Genomic DNA, 14,225 nt, shown 5'->3' with positions numbered 1-14,225 from the left:
GGATGGGATGGGATGGGAGGATTTACTATCATACCATACCAATCCTTGCTTACACTCCATGTTAGGAATGCATTAACAATTCTTGGAAATTTTTTTTTTTTAGATACAAAACCCAGTAGCTGCTGCTGCTAAAATTTACAAATTGCAATACTACCTCTCTCTCCTTCGCTAGTTAGGTACACCTCACACCGAAAGTGCAGAGTTTTCTTTCCCCTTTGGCGGGGCGGTGCACTTTCTAATTGGATGCATTTACAGCACAAACACCATAACAAATGTTACCTTACCTACTAGGCTTCGCTTGGCCTAGCCATTACTCATCAATCTTACTAGTACTACGTTAAATAAAGAAAAAAAAAAAAAAGAAAGCCAGCATCATCAGCAGTGGAAACCCAAGACAGAACCGCGGGTGACCTCAATCACCACTCCACACCTCACCCCAGTGTCCACCCTGTGGGTGAACACCTTCAGCACCCGCACCCTCCCTTCCAGCTTCATCCTCGTCTCTATCTCCATGGTGGGGCCTGCCACCATGGGCCCCACCGAGCCCCCACCACCACCACCAGCGGCGGCGGCAGCTTGGTTGTCACCAACTCTTGCTGCCACAGCAGGCGGCAAAGGGTAAGACTGAACGTTGAACTTAGCAGACATGTGCTGGGCCCGGCCGCCCTGGATCTTGCCGGCGGGAATGAACACCAGGCCGACGGGCTGCCCGAAATAGACCAGCTGCAGGGAGCTGTCGTAATGGGTGAACTCGTCCCGGTTGGGGTTGGTGACGGTCACGTACTGGAAGAAGGTGAAGTTGACGGTGCCGTTGGAAGCGGAGAAAGTGGGGAACTGGACAGCGTCCACGGCTATCTTGGGAGCTTTGGGCTTAAGAAGCAAGAAGTAAGCGACAACAGCCCCGGCGGCGAGGATGAGAAGGAAAACTGTGGCCACTATACAAGAAGCTAAATTAGTACGGCCTTTGCTGCTGGACTTAGATCTAGGAGCATAAGGGTCGTGCATCATGGTGGTCGAGGCTTGGGAGTATGTGTTCCTCTCTCTCCCTCTCTTGATGACTGTTCAGTATGTTTTCGAGCGAGAAAAAGCTCTTAAGAGAACATAGGAAGGATTTGGTGAGGAAGAAAGAACTAAAAAAGGGCTGGGTGGTATAGGTCTGTGGTGGATGGGTAGAAAAAGGAGAGAGAGAGAGAGAGCTGGAGAAGGGGGATACTCTCAGATAGTCTAGTAGGCCTGAGATGAGATACCGCTGTACAATCTCTTGCTTTGTATTTTGTCTGAACATGGCTTTCGCCACGTCAAAGATTGTGTTCATCATGTTACCTGTTGGGTGGGAGTGGGAGGATTAGGATATTTCAGGAATGCTGACTGCGCTCTCTCTCTTTATTGTAGGACTAAGCTTGTTGTCTAAGGGTTCTGGTTGCATCGAGCGCGTTTATTTATGGGCGAGGAACACCCGTTTCCTGGCACGCTTTTTGGTTTTGGAGTTGCTGTCGGAAGCTTAAGCTAATCATAGGAATTTGAGTCAGAGATACGTTTGGGATAATTGTGTTTGAAGTGAATTGGGTAGCAAGTCACGGATTTAAACAAAGGAAGCGGACTAAATCAAACGCCTAACAGGTCAGGTATGGTTGTGAAGTCCCATACCCTATGCAAACTCCATTCGCATAAGAATCAAGAAGACACCGATCAAACTCCTCCCCATGCAAATCATTCATATCAATGTGGGGGGGGGGGGGGGGGGGGGGGGGCCAAAAAAAACTGATGCTCGAGTTTAAGATCATAAATCACGGAACATAAAGGAGGTGTCCTAAAAATTCTGCATTAACCCTTTCAAGAAACTAGAGCCTGTCTTACACCCGCTAAGGGTCATCTCCAGTTTAACTGATGAAAGATTTGGAATTTAAAAAGAATTTAAAGCAAATTTTCACTTGAAATTGAGCCACGAGAACTAACGGTGTCACACCCACTACCAATGTACCACTATTTACCGTTATTGTTACTCATATATGCGCATACCCTCAAATATGTGCCGACTTCTTCAATGCACCACAGAACTACACCATTTCATTGAGGCGGCGATCCATAATAGTGGACACACACTCGAGGAAAGCGCCTTCAGTCGAACCTGGCAGCACGGAATCCATAGCTTCCTGAACCATCTCCTCAATCATCGACTCCTCGTTCAGTCTCTTTCTGCACATCATGTTACCGATGACAAATGGAGTTAGCCCCCTCTCGGCGCCTTTCTTCAGAAGCATGGTGGATATGCGTAGTATCCTCGCACATTTAACAGGTATATCCCACCCATAGAACTTCAGCAAGGCAATATCTTCTTCAGCATCCAGTGATTTAATGTAGTTAATGGTCTCAGGACTGAAAGGTTTACGAGCTTGTGGCCAGTACAGCCAATCAAATGTGCAATCTTCAAACTGCAAGACAATTGCAACCGTATCAAAACGTAAGCTACAATTAATTATTTTAACTACCTATAACTCTATCTTTCTATGTAAAACTTTTAAGTACCCATCATGCAACAATCAATAATCACCCATAAGCCCACGAGGTTGACAGACAGATCTGACAAATCAAAAACCAGTAAGGTCATAGTAAAATGAGTGAAGGGTAAGCTGATGCATCAGGCAGTCAGTAATACAAGCTACTTAACATTGGTATAAAAGCCATGACCAAAAGGCTTCTAACAACATAATCCGTGTGTGAATCTAAAGGGAAAAAGCTAGACGAGGATCCTAAACTCACCTCAGAAATATCAACTGATTCTGTTTAATCTTAAAAAAAAAATTCCATCTATTAAAAATGAATTTGACAAAGCCATTAGTGTCTTCGTTCTTGGAGGCATATTCTTCATCAGATAAAGATTTGAGAGTTACAACATATTTTTGGCTAATTTCAATATCTACTTATTCGGTTTCTATCTTATATTCGTATCTCAAAGCCAATACATTGAGCCTCAGAAACATCCTTTAACAGATAAATAAATGATCAAAAGGGAGTTTATATCTTAAGAAAACAAACCAATATCAATGACACGAGTACTCTATTCGAGCTCTAAGAATTACAGTACTAGGCACACAAGAGAACAGGATGGTCAGTCTTAAGCCAAAAATCCATGGTTAGAGCAATGCATATAACACAAAATAAAAGCAGGTATTCTATGTTAGGGTTTGACCATGCAACATATAATCAGAATCAAGGGGACCTAAAGGATTGTGCAGTTAAGGATTAAATAACCAAGACCATCCACAAAGGAGAAAAAGAACACTTACACTTTCAGGCAAGCAGTAACCATGATCAATTGGAATCAGTGCAGTCTTGCCATCATCACCTTTGCTGACCAAAATGTTTCCACTATGCCTGTCAGCATTAGCCAATCTCACGTCCAACACTGCAATTTTATGTACCTCTTCCACTGGGAAATCACTAGGACCCCAATCCTCACAGCTTCCATTATTTTCCGTGAACAACTGCAAGGACCCAATCTTCATATTTACTCCACCCGGATGATTAAACTTCTTATGCAGACACCTAACCATACAAGTAAGTGGCACCCCAGAAAAACCCTTATCCTCACCTGAAAACGAGCGCCGACCACTCTTTGGATGATCCAAAATATAGGCAGCGCATTCCCTCAACGCACCTTCTCCTACTCTCGTTCCTTTCTTAAGTCCTTCACCATCAACAGAGAGAGGCAGATCTCGGGGGTTATTCACAGCCATAGGCTCCTCATCAGTTGGCTTAAAAACTGCCAGATGCTTACTTTGTGATGAATCCAACATAAAATATGCTCCTCCTGTGCCCTCAGAGGACCTCACCGGATCACTCCCCGCCTCTAACCCTTCAATGGCGGAATTTATCAGTTCCTTGAGAGCCAAAGGTAATTCAATCTTCGGGTTAACAATTACAGGCTGCAAAATAATCTCCCTATCTGGAGGCTTCCTAGGAACAAAAGGACTTTGATCTGTTACCTTCCCAGAACCAACTTCTCTGTTCACATCATACTCTCTCGCTTTTTTCAATTTAGGTGCAACTATGGACAACTCAAAGTTTGTCTCAACAGGCCTGGCCCTAATTTTAGCAGATTTTCGCACAAACAAATGAATGACAGCATCATTATGCTTGCAAATATCGTTAATGAGCTTCTGATCCTCAAGCCTCTCACCATTGCACATGACCTCTTGATCCTCAATGTCATTTATACCATTCTTAGTCTTGGAAATCTGATGTTTGACATAAGCAACATCACGGTTCCTCTCAACATGAAAGGTGAACTCTTTCCCACAGGCAGTCCTCACGTGAATAGATTGAAGATCAGAAAGTCGGAGAACCAAGTGCAGAACATTCCCATCGCTCACTCCATAATCCTTAACTAGAGAATTGCTCCTGGCCAATTCTCGGCCTCCACACACCAATTTCTGATTTTTCACCACAAACCCTTTGCAAGTCTGAATCCGCAACTTCACGGATTCAATAGAATCGGATGCCAGGACCCTCATTGGGACCACGGACCCAGACATAGCAAGGTATATCCAAACGGACTCCTGGCTATCCATTAGAGGTGATAATAGTGGTGAAAGTACCACAGATCCCTCACTTCGGATTGGACTAATTACAACAACACCCGCTGACGACATGTTTCTATATTCAAATTCCTCAAACCCTAAATTGCCAAAAATCAAATTAACCTATGGCAAAGGAATTTTAAAAAAATCCACCAAAAGTCACCACCTTTTTGCACCCATGTCTTTTCTATGCAAGGCTCCTGTACAATATATTCAAACTGTACAGAAACTTTACACGAAAAAAAAAAGGAACCACCCAAAAACGTTATTGATTCATGACAATCCAATATTAACAACAACAAGAACAATCTAGAAGTACCCTAAAAAATACAGAGCTGAATAAAATTAGGGTTTCCAAGGCCGAATTAAATGGAAATCGTCGCAGATTGAGCACAAAGGAGCCGGATTCTTACCAAAATGAGCAAGAACCGAGGAAGGGGTAGTGATCCACGAGGCAATATAGGGGTGACGAGGAGGATGAAAACCGGCTAGGAGCTGTACGAAATTTGGGGGGACAGTGCAGATGGTTGGCTATCAATATTCCTCCCTCTTTTTTTTTTTTTTATGCTAATATTTCATTTTCTCTTCTTCTGCTTAGAAACGAGAAGGGAGAGAGAAAGTTCGGGGATTGGTCGTCGGCTGTTGGATTGGAGAAGAAGAAATGAACGCGTTTTGGCCGTCGGGTTTATATAGTCGTTGAATAGCTGCTTTGACGGGGAAATTTTTTGCCGTTAGCCATAAGTTTTGGGACCGTTTATGGTATACTAGTACTTTTTATCATTTTCCATTTTTTCGGCGGAGGAGTTTGCTAAGGAGTCCCTGGACACTTTGTGAAAATAGTTTCATCTCATGTGTTAATTTTTTTCTTTAAACAAAATCGAAACTAATTTAGGAAAGTATGAAAATGTTGGAAAGACAATAAATGTGAGCGTATATACTTATATGGTAAATTAGGTATATAATTTAATTGTCTCGAGAGGCCTTCGTCAAAAATATTCTTTGGCTGGGGCAAATTATATTTGTGTTAATTTCATTTTGGCCCTTGAGAGTAGAGTGAGTCAGCATCTACAAGTGTTACAGTCAGACGAAAGCAAATGCAATCGATACAGATAAGCAAAGCCTGTCCAATTGGGCCTAATTCACTATTATGCTGACTTTCACATAAATTTGTAATTAAATATATGCAATTGAATCATAGCCTCATCATCGACGCGTTATATAATTGAGGAATACGAATGGTGATAAAAAATTTCAATCCATTGGGAATGTGCATGCTTTTTAAAAAAATTTTAGTGGCACCGTTAGCATATTTTTCTATTTTCAATCATTTTTTTATCTCATAATTTTTTTTAAAAAAAATCCGAATAATCTTGCATCCAAATTTGCTTTTCCATTTTATTTGAAGATTGTTTGAAAAAATATTTTGTATTTTCTAATACTAGCCATTCAGACCATGTAATATATTTTTTTTTTGGTCAAAATCATACCATTTAGTAGTAGTGTTCATAGATATCTTAAAGTTGGCGGGTTACCACTAACTGCATACTTCAAGACAGGAGCGTGCAAAATCGAAAAATTTAGATTTATCGATCGATTTTAAATCGAAATATCCGATTTCAAATTAGATGAAATCGAGTCGAATTCAGTAATTAGACTTTTCAAATCAGAATTCAAAATTTCTATTTCGATTTCAAATCCATTTTTCATACATATATATGTAATATAACATTTATATTATAATAATAATTTTTATATCTTGAATTTGGTGATTCGAAATTCCTATTTCGATTTGAAATTCGTTTATATATATATATATATATAATATTTTTATATAATAATAATAATTTGTATATTAATAAATTTGGTGAAATCGGAATTTACCGAATTTCGAATTGAATTCGGAGTTGGTGAATTCGAAATTGAAATCGGTCGAAAATTCTGATACTAAAATACTGAAAAATTCCAATTTCAAAATTCCGAATTATCAATTTCGATTCCGATTCACACCCCTACTTCAAGACTCTATCCTACTTAAAATTTCCCTTCTTGGGAATTAGTCCTCTCAAACAGTCAAATGAACATGCCTCACAAAAAAAAAAAGTCAAATGAACAAAAAAATTTATATGCCAAATAGGCAAATATTCGGACTCGTGCAACAGTGCAAGTAGTGAGAGGAATCAATATTGGTGTTTGGTTTATAAAACTATATTTTTTTAAATATTTTTTTTCATCCTTTAATTCTTAAATACTGGCTTCACATCTATTAGAAAGTCAAATATAGTTCCAACTTAGGTTTTTTATTGTATTTTAGCCTGAATTCCCTATATGACTTGCAAGTGCTGACTTTTTTATGTGAAAAAAAAAATCAAAACTCATTTGTAGGTAAACAATTTACTTGATCCATAATCATTTTTTGTCCTTAAAAAAGATTCATTGTTAAACAGATTACCTAATTCGCATTCATCTTTGTCCCTAAAAATGTATGATCTAATCTTTTTGAATGTTAAAAAATGACCACATATATGTCATGTGGTGGATTTAGATTAAAAGGTAATTGAAAACTCAGGTTGAGATTAAATTTGACTGATTTGATTTTGTAAGAAATATAAATTAATATTTTAGAGGTAAGAGATGAAAAAAATTTATTTTGCAAGACATAAAGGACATTTTGAATGATTTTTCCTAAAAATTATACTAAACAAGTGCTTCTATTTAGGAACTTTGAAGATTAGACTTCATAGTTTATAACTGAGAGCTTTCAATTGGCACGCAAACGATTTGTAAAAACTCCTGTAAGCAATCTATGGTCCGGAAAATATAATCAGACCTATGATGATAATTGCAATCGAACCCATTCAGACGAAATCGAAAAGTTGGGGGTTTCCCATCTTTTTCTTGACCGGACGACAATAGTTAATTACTCTTGTTAACTCCGTTAATGTGTAGTCAAGTCCTTGCCCCTTTTCTAGTTGTATACGAATAATGTAGTCAGATTCTTGCTCCTAGTCCGAAACGTTGAAAACCAATTTTTATCTTGTTATCTAGCTTTCAAGACAAAAAAAAAAAAAAAAAGGGGCCATCTACTGCATGTGGATCGCTATCCTTGAAACCTACTAATAGTTAATGTTAATTTCGTCCGAGTGAAAGAGATCGTGGCCGCGTGCTAGGCAAAGTTATCGCGTTAGCTCGTACCGGAAAGGGGGAAAAAATTAGCGTGTTAGCCGGGCCTTCGCTTTCTTTTTCGTCCCACGTTACTTTTCTTCCATTTCCCAACCAAAGTGGTGAAGGAGATGGAAGGAACCTGCGGGTAGAGCAGGGGGCTAGCTAAGCTAACCTATCTTGCAATTGTTTCGGTACCAAATCACTCCATCACCCTTTTCTTCTTCTGACAATTTCATGCCGGTCCCAAGTTTTTCAGTTAGTTTTTATCTTCTTGAGAGCTCATTCCTGTTCAAGCCCAAATGGGTTCCAAAGAGCAAAGGAAATGGGAAATGCGCGAAGATTTGGAATAGAAATATATGGAAGCCGAAGCAAGCAATCAGCCTGCACAACATTCACATTCCACAACCAGGACATTTGTTTGAATTCATTTCATCAATACTCCCCCAAAAGTCTCAAGGCAACATATTATGATGCACTTTTTTACAGGGATGTTCACAATACGCTTTCAAGTGCCTCGACTCAAATCTCGACCTCTGAAATGGTGCATTAACTGGCAACAACCAAAAGCATCCGCAACTAATGAATGTGCTAATTGTTCGCAAGGTTTTCAAAATCGAGATCCTACCTAGGATCGTTTTTTGGTTGGCAGGATTGGATCGTAGAATCGGTAGATCTTAAAAAAAATGTAATATATTGTCATACTTATAATTTTTAAGTTTGCAATTCATAAATATAGTAACAAATAAATGTAATTCATGTGCAATTAATATAATTATATTATCAATTAAGGTTCGAATCGTGCTATATAAAGTATTTGGGGAAATTTAAAAATATATAGAAATTTGGGACTACTTATAATATATTCAAAATGTATTTTGATTAAACTAAACAACTTGTTCTTTCTTGTTGTAAATCCAATTTCAATTATGGAACAATATACATAGAAAAATTGACTTTATATTGGTATAAATCATCTTATTAATAAAATAGTTAAACACATACATTTCGTTAACTATGATTTATTGATTGATTATTACATCATTTTTTATATAATAGGATAATTAAATATTACATAAATAATAAAATGTTTCAAATATGTTTGAATTGATTAAAAAATCGATATACAATAAGCAAATAATTAAAGAAATTTTGAGAATAGAATTTTGTGCTACAAAACATGTATCTTGGGTTCAAATTTATAACCTACCACTCATCCACTTAGAATTAGCAAAATTATTAATTCATTTCTATAGACTCTAAACCATATTAATTTATTATAATAAAGACACCAACACTAGCTCCATGTGATAGCCTATAGCAAAGACCATCCATCCACTTTAGTGAAACATACGAGTCAAATTTAAAGATTCATCAAATTTTGTAGGTTTGGAATTGGGTAAGTTTTTTACATGGATTTAAAAGCCCTTTGAATATAGTTTACAACGCAACAAATGACACTTAATTTCGAATTTTCTACATACAGATATAGTCAAAATACTAAAATTGTTACTTAATTTTTTGAAAATAACAGGATCGTAGATCATGATCTTGTTAATCTTATTAATTTAAGGCTAATTTTTTATCCTACTAACGATTTGGATCGTTAGCCTTGATCCAAATTGTAGGATGGTATGATCCGAATCGCGATCCTAACAACTAAATGATTGTTCGTCCTCTAGAACATGTCTTCCGGGACACTACAAGTATTCAAATCGCGGTTTGGGATACAGCATTGAAAACACAAAGCAAGTCACCCATTGGCCAACTTTACAACTAAATAAAAAGCAGAAAACAGTCTGGTTCCAAATCTCTGGCACTCTTGACTGTACATCTCTTGTCATGTATTTGAGCTATCTGAATAGGAACAGATCTCCCGGTTGAGGTTTCCTGAGCTTGGTCCTTGGCCAGTTGCATCCGACTGTATTGTGCAGGGTCTTGACTTGCCATCCCCTATTTGTTGTTATCGAAACAGCTAAAACATAAATGAGACTCTCGTGATTAGCTAGACAGTGAAGATGGAGTTGAAAGCTTTTATTGGTGTTGTAAAGAGAGTACATGTTACAATATTGCAACCCTTTTGACATTACAGTTGTCAGAAATGCTTCAAGCATACTACAAAATAATAAATTATATTAACAGTATATCAAAAATAGGAAGGCAGCCAACCTGTGTTGGATGTCACAGGGTTAAGCACTAAAACTGGACCTCTCGCTCGAGTTTATGCTACAGATTAAAAGTTAGGTTTGCGTGACATGGTAACTGCTATCTTTTCATCAGACGCCAAGGCTTTTGGAAACCCAGGTTGCAAAGGATTGTACCAGTCTATTTGACAATGCACCTGCTGAATACCGATCACATAGCAATAGCACAGCCCTGACAACAGATCCAAGCAACAATACTTCCAAGCAAAGCTCCAGCAACCACCTGGGATGGAGTGTGCCCAAGAAGCTCCTTAAGCTTTCTCTGACTAATAGGATGACCCTGGAATAAGTCTTGAATAATCACATTCAGAACCTGGATTCCAGCATGACCCCAATTTTAGCTCATACGACATAGATTAGCCGAAACTTGAATTGAAGTTTCGTAAGAATATTAACTTTTATAAATAAAAAATATATTAGCTTTAACATGTGAGTCCTAATTGCAAACGAATTTTGCCTGCTGAATTACCATGAAATGACTGAAAACAGATTTACAATGGCAGAGTGCCTAGGACAAAAGCCACATCAATTACAATGCCCAACATGTGATGCCAAAAGCCAGACTTATGTCATATCAAAATGAAAATGGAATGCTCCCGTATGCTCGTGTCACTTAAAAACATAAAACACTCCATACGCAGAAGTATGCCAGATCATAAGCTTGCAGTTTTTTATTTGTATGCATATACATCATCAAAGACTTGATGAATTTGGATTCCTCTTTAAGTACGTTCCAGAGAGCATTTGGGATTATAAATACCAGATCTTCAGTTGATACAAGCTCCTTCAACACCTTTTTATGCGACTATCTATTGGTATTCTCCTCAGAAGCTACTTTGTGCAGAGATGTTCAGAATGACTGAGCGCCATATTTCGACATCCTACGATGATATCAACTTCAGGTATTACAATTTTAGGCGCACACTCTTCATTATTAGGATATTCATAAAACCACTAAGTTGATTTCCTGTCTTAATTTCTTTTAAGGGGCAGCACAGACTCTCGAGATCCTTTGATAACAATAAGGCTGGATGAACAGTGTTGTTTTAACTATCTAAAAAACATTACCACCATCTAATGCTGCATATTGTCATCTTGTTCATCCCCCTGATTGAATTAGGCATTTAGCTTTTATTACTGAATCATTCAAACAGATGATGTGATTTCTACCACTGCATTGTCAGTTTGTTACAGTTGCAAAGAAGTGGCCAGCAAAATTTGCTAGACTAACAAAGCATTAGAGACAACACAACAGAAAATTTCACTTTTTGATTAAAAATTAGGCTTGTTGACGGTGTTAGTAAATGTATTGTAATACAAAACATAAGCAAACGTACAATAAATTAACAAAACTCTTCCCATTAATGCCGACTGGAAAACCTTATTTCTATAGCATTATTCTTATATCCCAACTGGTTCCAAACTGATCCACCATAAACTAGTTCCTCATGCAAATAAAGCACCTTGTATTCCTGGAGGACCAGCTCCATGCATCTTAGACTGGAAATCTGATATCTCTTTATATGATCTACTCAGGTCAACAAATAATCATTTCATTCAAGATTCAGAAGGGCCTCTCATCAACCCCAGCAATTCTACCGCATATGCCTACACTGTATCACAGTGTATTTGAGCATTTCAAATTCGTTTTAAGCCTCAGTTTTGTCAAATTAAGCAACAAGAATGTACCGCTGCCCAAAAGCTAATGGATTGAGAAATATAGCATAAGGAAAGGCACAGCGCAAGAGAAATGTGAGAAATCTGAGCCTCAAAGTAATTAAGGATTAACCTCCAATTTGTATGATGACTTGATATCCTCAAAGTGTTTCATGAAGGTAAAGTAAGAAGCCAGCAATATAGGTCCAAACCTTATCACATTCTAACATCACAATCTTAAGGCCTGACATTAAGACAAGGCATTGAATTTCAAAAAAGAAGAAAAATAATCATACAAAAGCAGCTCAGTTCAGCCTAAACCAGTCAACTAGTTAAAGTAGACCTCTTGCAATTATCCTATGCAACAGCAGTTTTAGAATACTATTGACCAGATCTTTTTGTGATGTATATACTAGAAAACACGAAGTTCCTTCGGCTCCGCAACATAGTCCTAAAACACCATACAGGCTCACAATTAAGGCAACAAAATTTCAACTTCTATAATAGTTACTGACACTTGCATCTCAAAGGGTTCAAAAATTACCTCCTCATACACAGTAGTATCTCCACATTTGTAAAGCTAGAGTGTGAACTCGAATCATCATAAAGTTAGCCTGGAAGATAGCTAAATTATAAAGCAGCACTGAAACCATATAGAGTGGTTATGGAGCATAGGCTAGGGTGGTATTGTAGGTCTTAAATTGTGTGGGAAAGTATGAAAACCATAGCTAATAGCCTGAGCTGACCCGTAGTTGCATTTCGCAGGGTACACGTAAGTAGCTATTTCAAGCTCTATTAATGTCATTAAAATGTCTTAGCACTTTGCTCAACAAACCTAAGTTCTACATGTATAACTGATATATGAGTAACCAATTCGTTCCCCATAATAAAGGCGCAAGCTTTTCGCATAAACCAAAGAATGGTTGTTCATAAAATTAGGAGGAAAGCATATTGAGCTAAAAAACGGTACGGGATAGAAACAAAAAAGTTTACCTCTGCTTGCATCCCAGCATGTCTTCTGACACCAATTGCATCATACATGACTATCAAACTAAACCACAAACAGACCGGAAATAACGAATCTGCAACTCCATGACAGATAGCCACTGAAGTAGTCAATGCAGTGCACAATGCGGAATGAGATGATGGCATTCCTCCAGAAGCAAACATTATCCTCAAATCCCATTTCCTCTCCACCCAAAAGTTCAAGAAAACTTTAATAGACTGCGCTATTGCCCAAGCAAAAAGTCCCGAAACAAAAGTCGGGTTCGCAGCTAACGTAGCCACAAAGGGACTTATTTTAACCTTTGCTGTTGACGTCACACTCAACAGAGCTATACCAATGGCTCCATTTTGCGAAAATTTTCCCTCAAATTCACACGGCAAAGCCTCAAGGCTGCTACAACCCTGAAAGCTGGATGCCCATTTGATCTTTGAGGCTTTTAATGCGATATCTTTTATTTTCCTGATGATTGGAAGGAAAGCTGAAAAGGGTCTCTTTCTTAATGGCGACCTATAGATTCCCCAGTTTGAATTCGGGTTTCGAGGATTATTTGTGTCTGTCAGAACTGAGCGGCTTTTCAATTTATTGGAATTCTGGAAATTGAAACCCGAGAGGGAATGGAGGGACTCTAGAGACTTGAGGTTTGACTTGGATAGATGGAAGGCGAAGGCGTCGAATCGGGAGTTTATTAGAAGCGAGTCCATCATCAAAACACAGGGCTGCTAGTCAGAATTCAATCTGCATTTAAACCGAGGCAGCAGATGAGATAAGATGGATGCAAAGTTGGAGAAGCTTGAAGAATTGAACACGGATTGGGGAACTAAAAAGGTACCATTCACAGGATTGGGCAAGAGTGGCATAGGGATGTAGTCTTCAAGTTATTTGATCCTCTAATTTATGTGTATCAATCAAAGATGCCTTCTGGGACCATGGGATATGCTTCATGAGGAGAAGTTCTTCTTTTATACAAGTATCGGAGATGAAGAATGTGGTTCTCCATGTTTGCACTTTGCACTAATGTTAAATCCATTACTTTAAAAAGAAAATCATCAAAAATCGAAATCAAAAAATGCTATACACTACCATGTTCATTGTTTTAATTTTCATGTGATTTCAATTTTCAAGACTTTATATGACTCGTAAATTGTTACTCCTATTGCATGGAGATGATTAATCACTGTAATAATTAAAAATAATTATTAATTACGTACTCAAACATTGAAGCATAATTCATGATTTAACGTATTAATACCATTGATCTCAACCACTCAAAATCTTTTTCCTTTATATTTTCTAATTTTGAAAGTGTGATTACGAATCCCTCATTAGATGCTAAGCCAATTGGAACGTGAATCACCCATCACTGTCACAAAGGTTAAATATGACATTTAGTGGTTGATCGTTGCATCATCTCTTCTCTAGCCGCTAACTAAAAATTACAAGTGTAATTAAATAAAAGCTTTTTGTGGAATAACCTAATAGTTGAAGAAATTTATGATAATTGAATGTTACACAAAAAAAAAAAAAAGAATTTTTTTCTCAAAATTGTATTACCGTGAGATTGGGCAACTACAAATAAATCAAAATCAAATGACTTTTCGGCATAAAGTTAACTAGCATGGC

At 37.8% G+C, this 14,225-nt stretch overlaps 3 protein-coding genes across 5 annotated transcripts; all 3 read right to left on the bottom strand.

The window, feature by feature from the left end:
• Positions 1 to 375: 375 nt before the first annotated feature.
• Positions 376 to 1,008, bottom strand: LOC140035794 (uncharacterized). The gene has a single exon (XM_072077192.1). The coding sequence runs from the start codon at positions 1,006 to 1,008 to the stop codon at positions 376 to 378; it is 633 nt and encodes a 210-aa protein (XP_071933293.1).
• Positions 1,009 to 1,806: 798 nt separating this feature from the next.
• LOC140035467 (phosphatidylinositol 4-kinase gamma 4-like) lies at positions 1,807 to 5,291 on the bottom strand. 2 transcript variants are annotated; one of them, XM_072076664.1, is made up of 3 exons: positions 4,994 to 5,291; positions 3,288 to 4,678; positions 1,807 to 2,432 (listed from the first exon to the last, which is right to left on the bottom strand). In XM_072076664.1, exons 2-3 carry the CDS (start codon positions 4,650 to 4,652, stop codon positions 2,058 to 2,060), a joined length of 1,740 nt encoding a protein of 579 aa, XP_071932765.1. In that variant the 5' UTR covers positions 4,653 to 4,678; positions 4,994 to 5,291; the 3' UTR covers positions 1,807 to 2,057. The 2 variants fall into 2 exon arrangements, with proteins under 2 accessions (XP_071932765.1, XP_071932764.1); XM_072076663.1 differs by having other exon boundaries at positions 3,288 to 5,290.
• A 4,467-nt stretch (positions 5,292 to 9,758) lies between these two features.
• LOC140035465 (uncharacterized) lies at positions 9,759 to 13,586 on the bottom strand. Of its 2 annotated transcripts, none has more exons than XM_072076661.1 (2): positions 12,593 to 13,586; positions 9,759 to 10,223 (listed from the first exon to the last, which is right to left on the bottom strand). In XM_072076661.1, exons 1-2 carry the CDS (start codon positions 13,307 to 13,309, stop codon positions 10,095 to 10,097), a joined length of 846 nt encoding a protein of 281 aa, XP_071932762.1. In that variant the 5' UTR covers positions 13,310 to 13,586; the 3' UTR covers positions 9,759 to 10,094. The 2 variants fall into 2 exon arrangements, with proteins under 2 accessions (XP_071932762.1, XP_071932761.1); XM_072076660.1 differs by having other exon boundaries at positions 9,759 to 10,256; positions 12,593 to 13,581.
• Positions 13,587 to 14,225: the final 639 nt, after the last annotated feature.

The sequence above is a fragment of the Coffea arabica genome, chromosome 2c, assembly GCF_036785885.1.
Source record: "Coffea arabica cultivar ET-39 chromosome 2c, Coffea Arabica ET-39 HiFi, whole genome shotgun sequence".
Classification (NCBI taxonomy): domain Eukaryota; kingdom Viridiplantae; phylum Streptophyta; class Magnoliopsida; order Gentianales; family Rubiaceae; genus Coffea; species Coffea arabica.
This window is presented reverse-complemented; position numbering and strand designations above follow the sequence as displayed.

What these genes read in the sequence shown, in the direction of transcription:
- LOC140035467 (XM_072076664.1), bottom strand. Translation starts at nt 4,652, where the DNA reads ATGTCGTCAGCGGGTGTTGTTGTAATTAGTCCAATCCGAAGTGAGGGA. An exon ending in GTTACTGCTTGCCTGAAAGT is followed by an intron (nt 2,433 to 3,287) that starts GTAAGTGTTCTT and finishes ATTGTCTTGCAG; the next exon opens with TTTGAAGATTGCACATTTGA.
- LOC140035794 (XM_072077192.1), bottom strand. Translation starts at nt 1,008, where the DNA reads ATGATGCACGACCCTTATGCTCCTAGATCTAAGTCCAGCAGCAAAGGC.
- LOC140035465 (XM_072076660.1), bottom strand. Translation starts at nt 13,309, where the DNA reads ATGATGGACTCGCTTCTAATAAACTCCCGATTCGACGCCTTCGCCTTC. An exon ending in ATGCTGGGATGCAAGCAGAG is followed by an intron (nt 10,257 to 12,592) that starts GTAAACTTTTTT and finishes GCTGGAATCCAG; the next exon opens with GTTCTGAATGTGATTATTCA.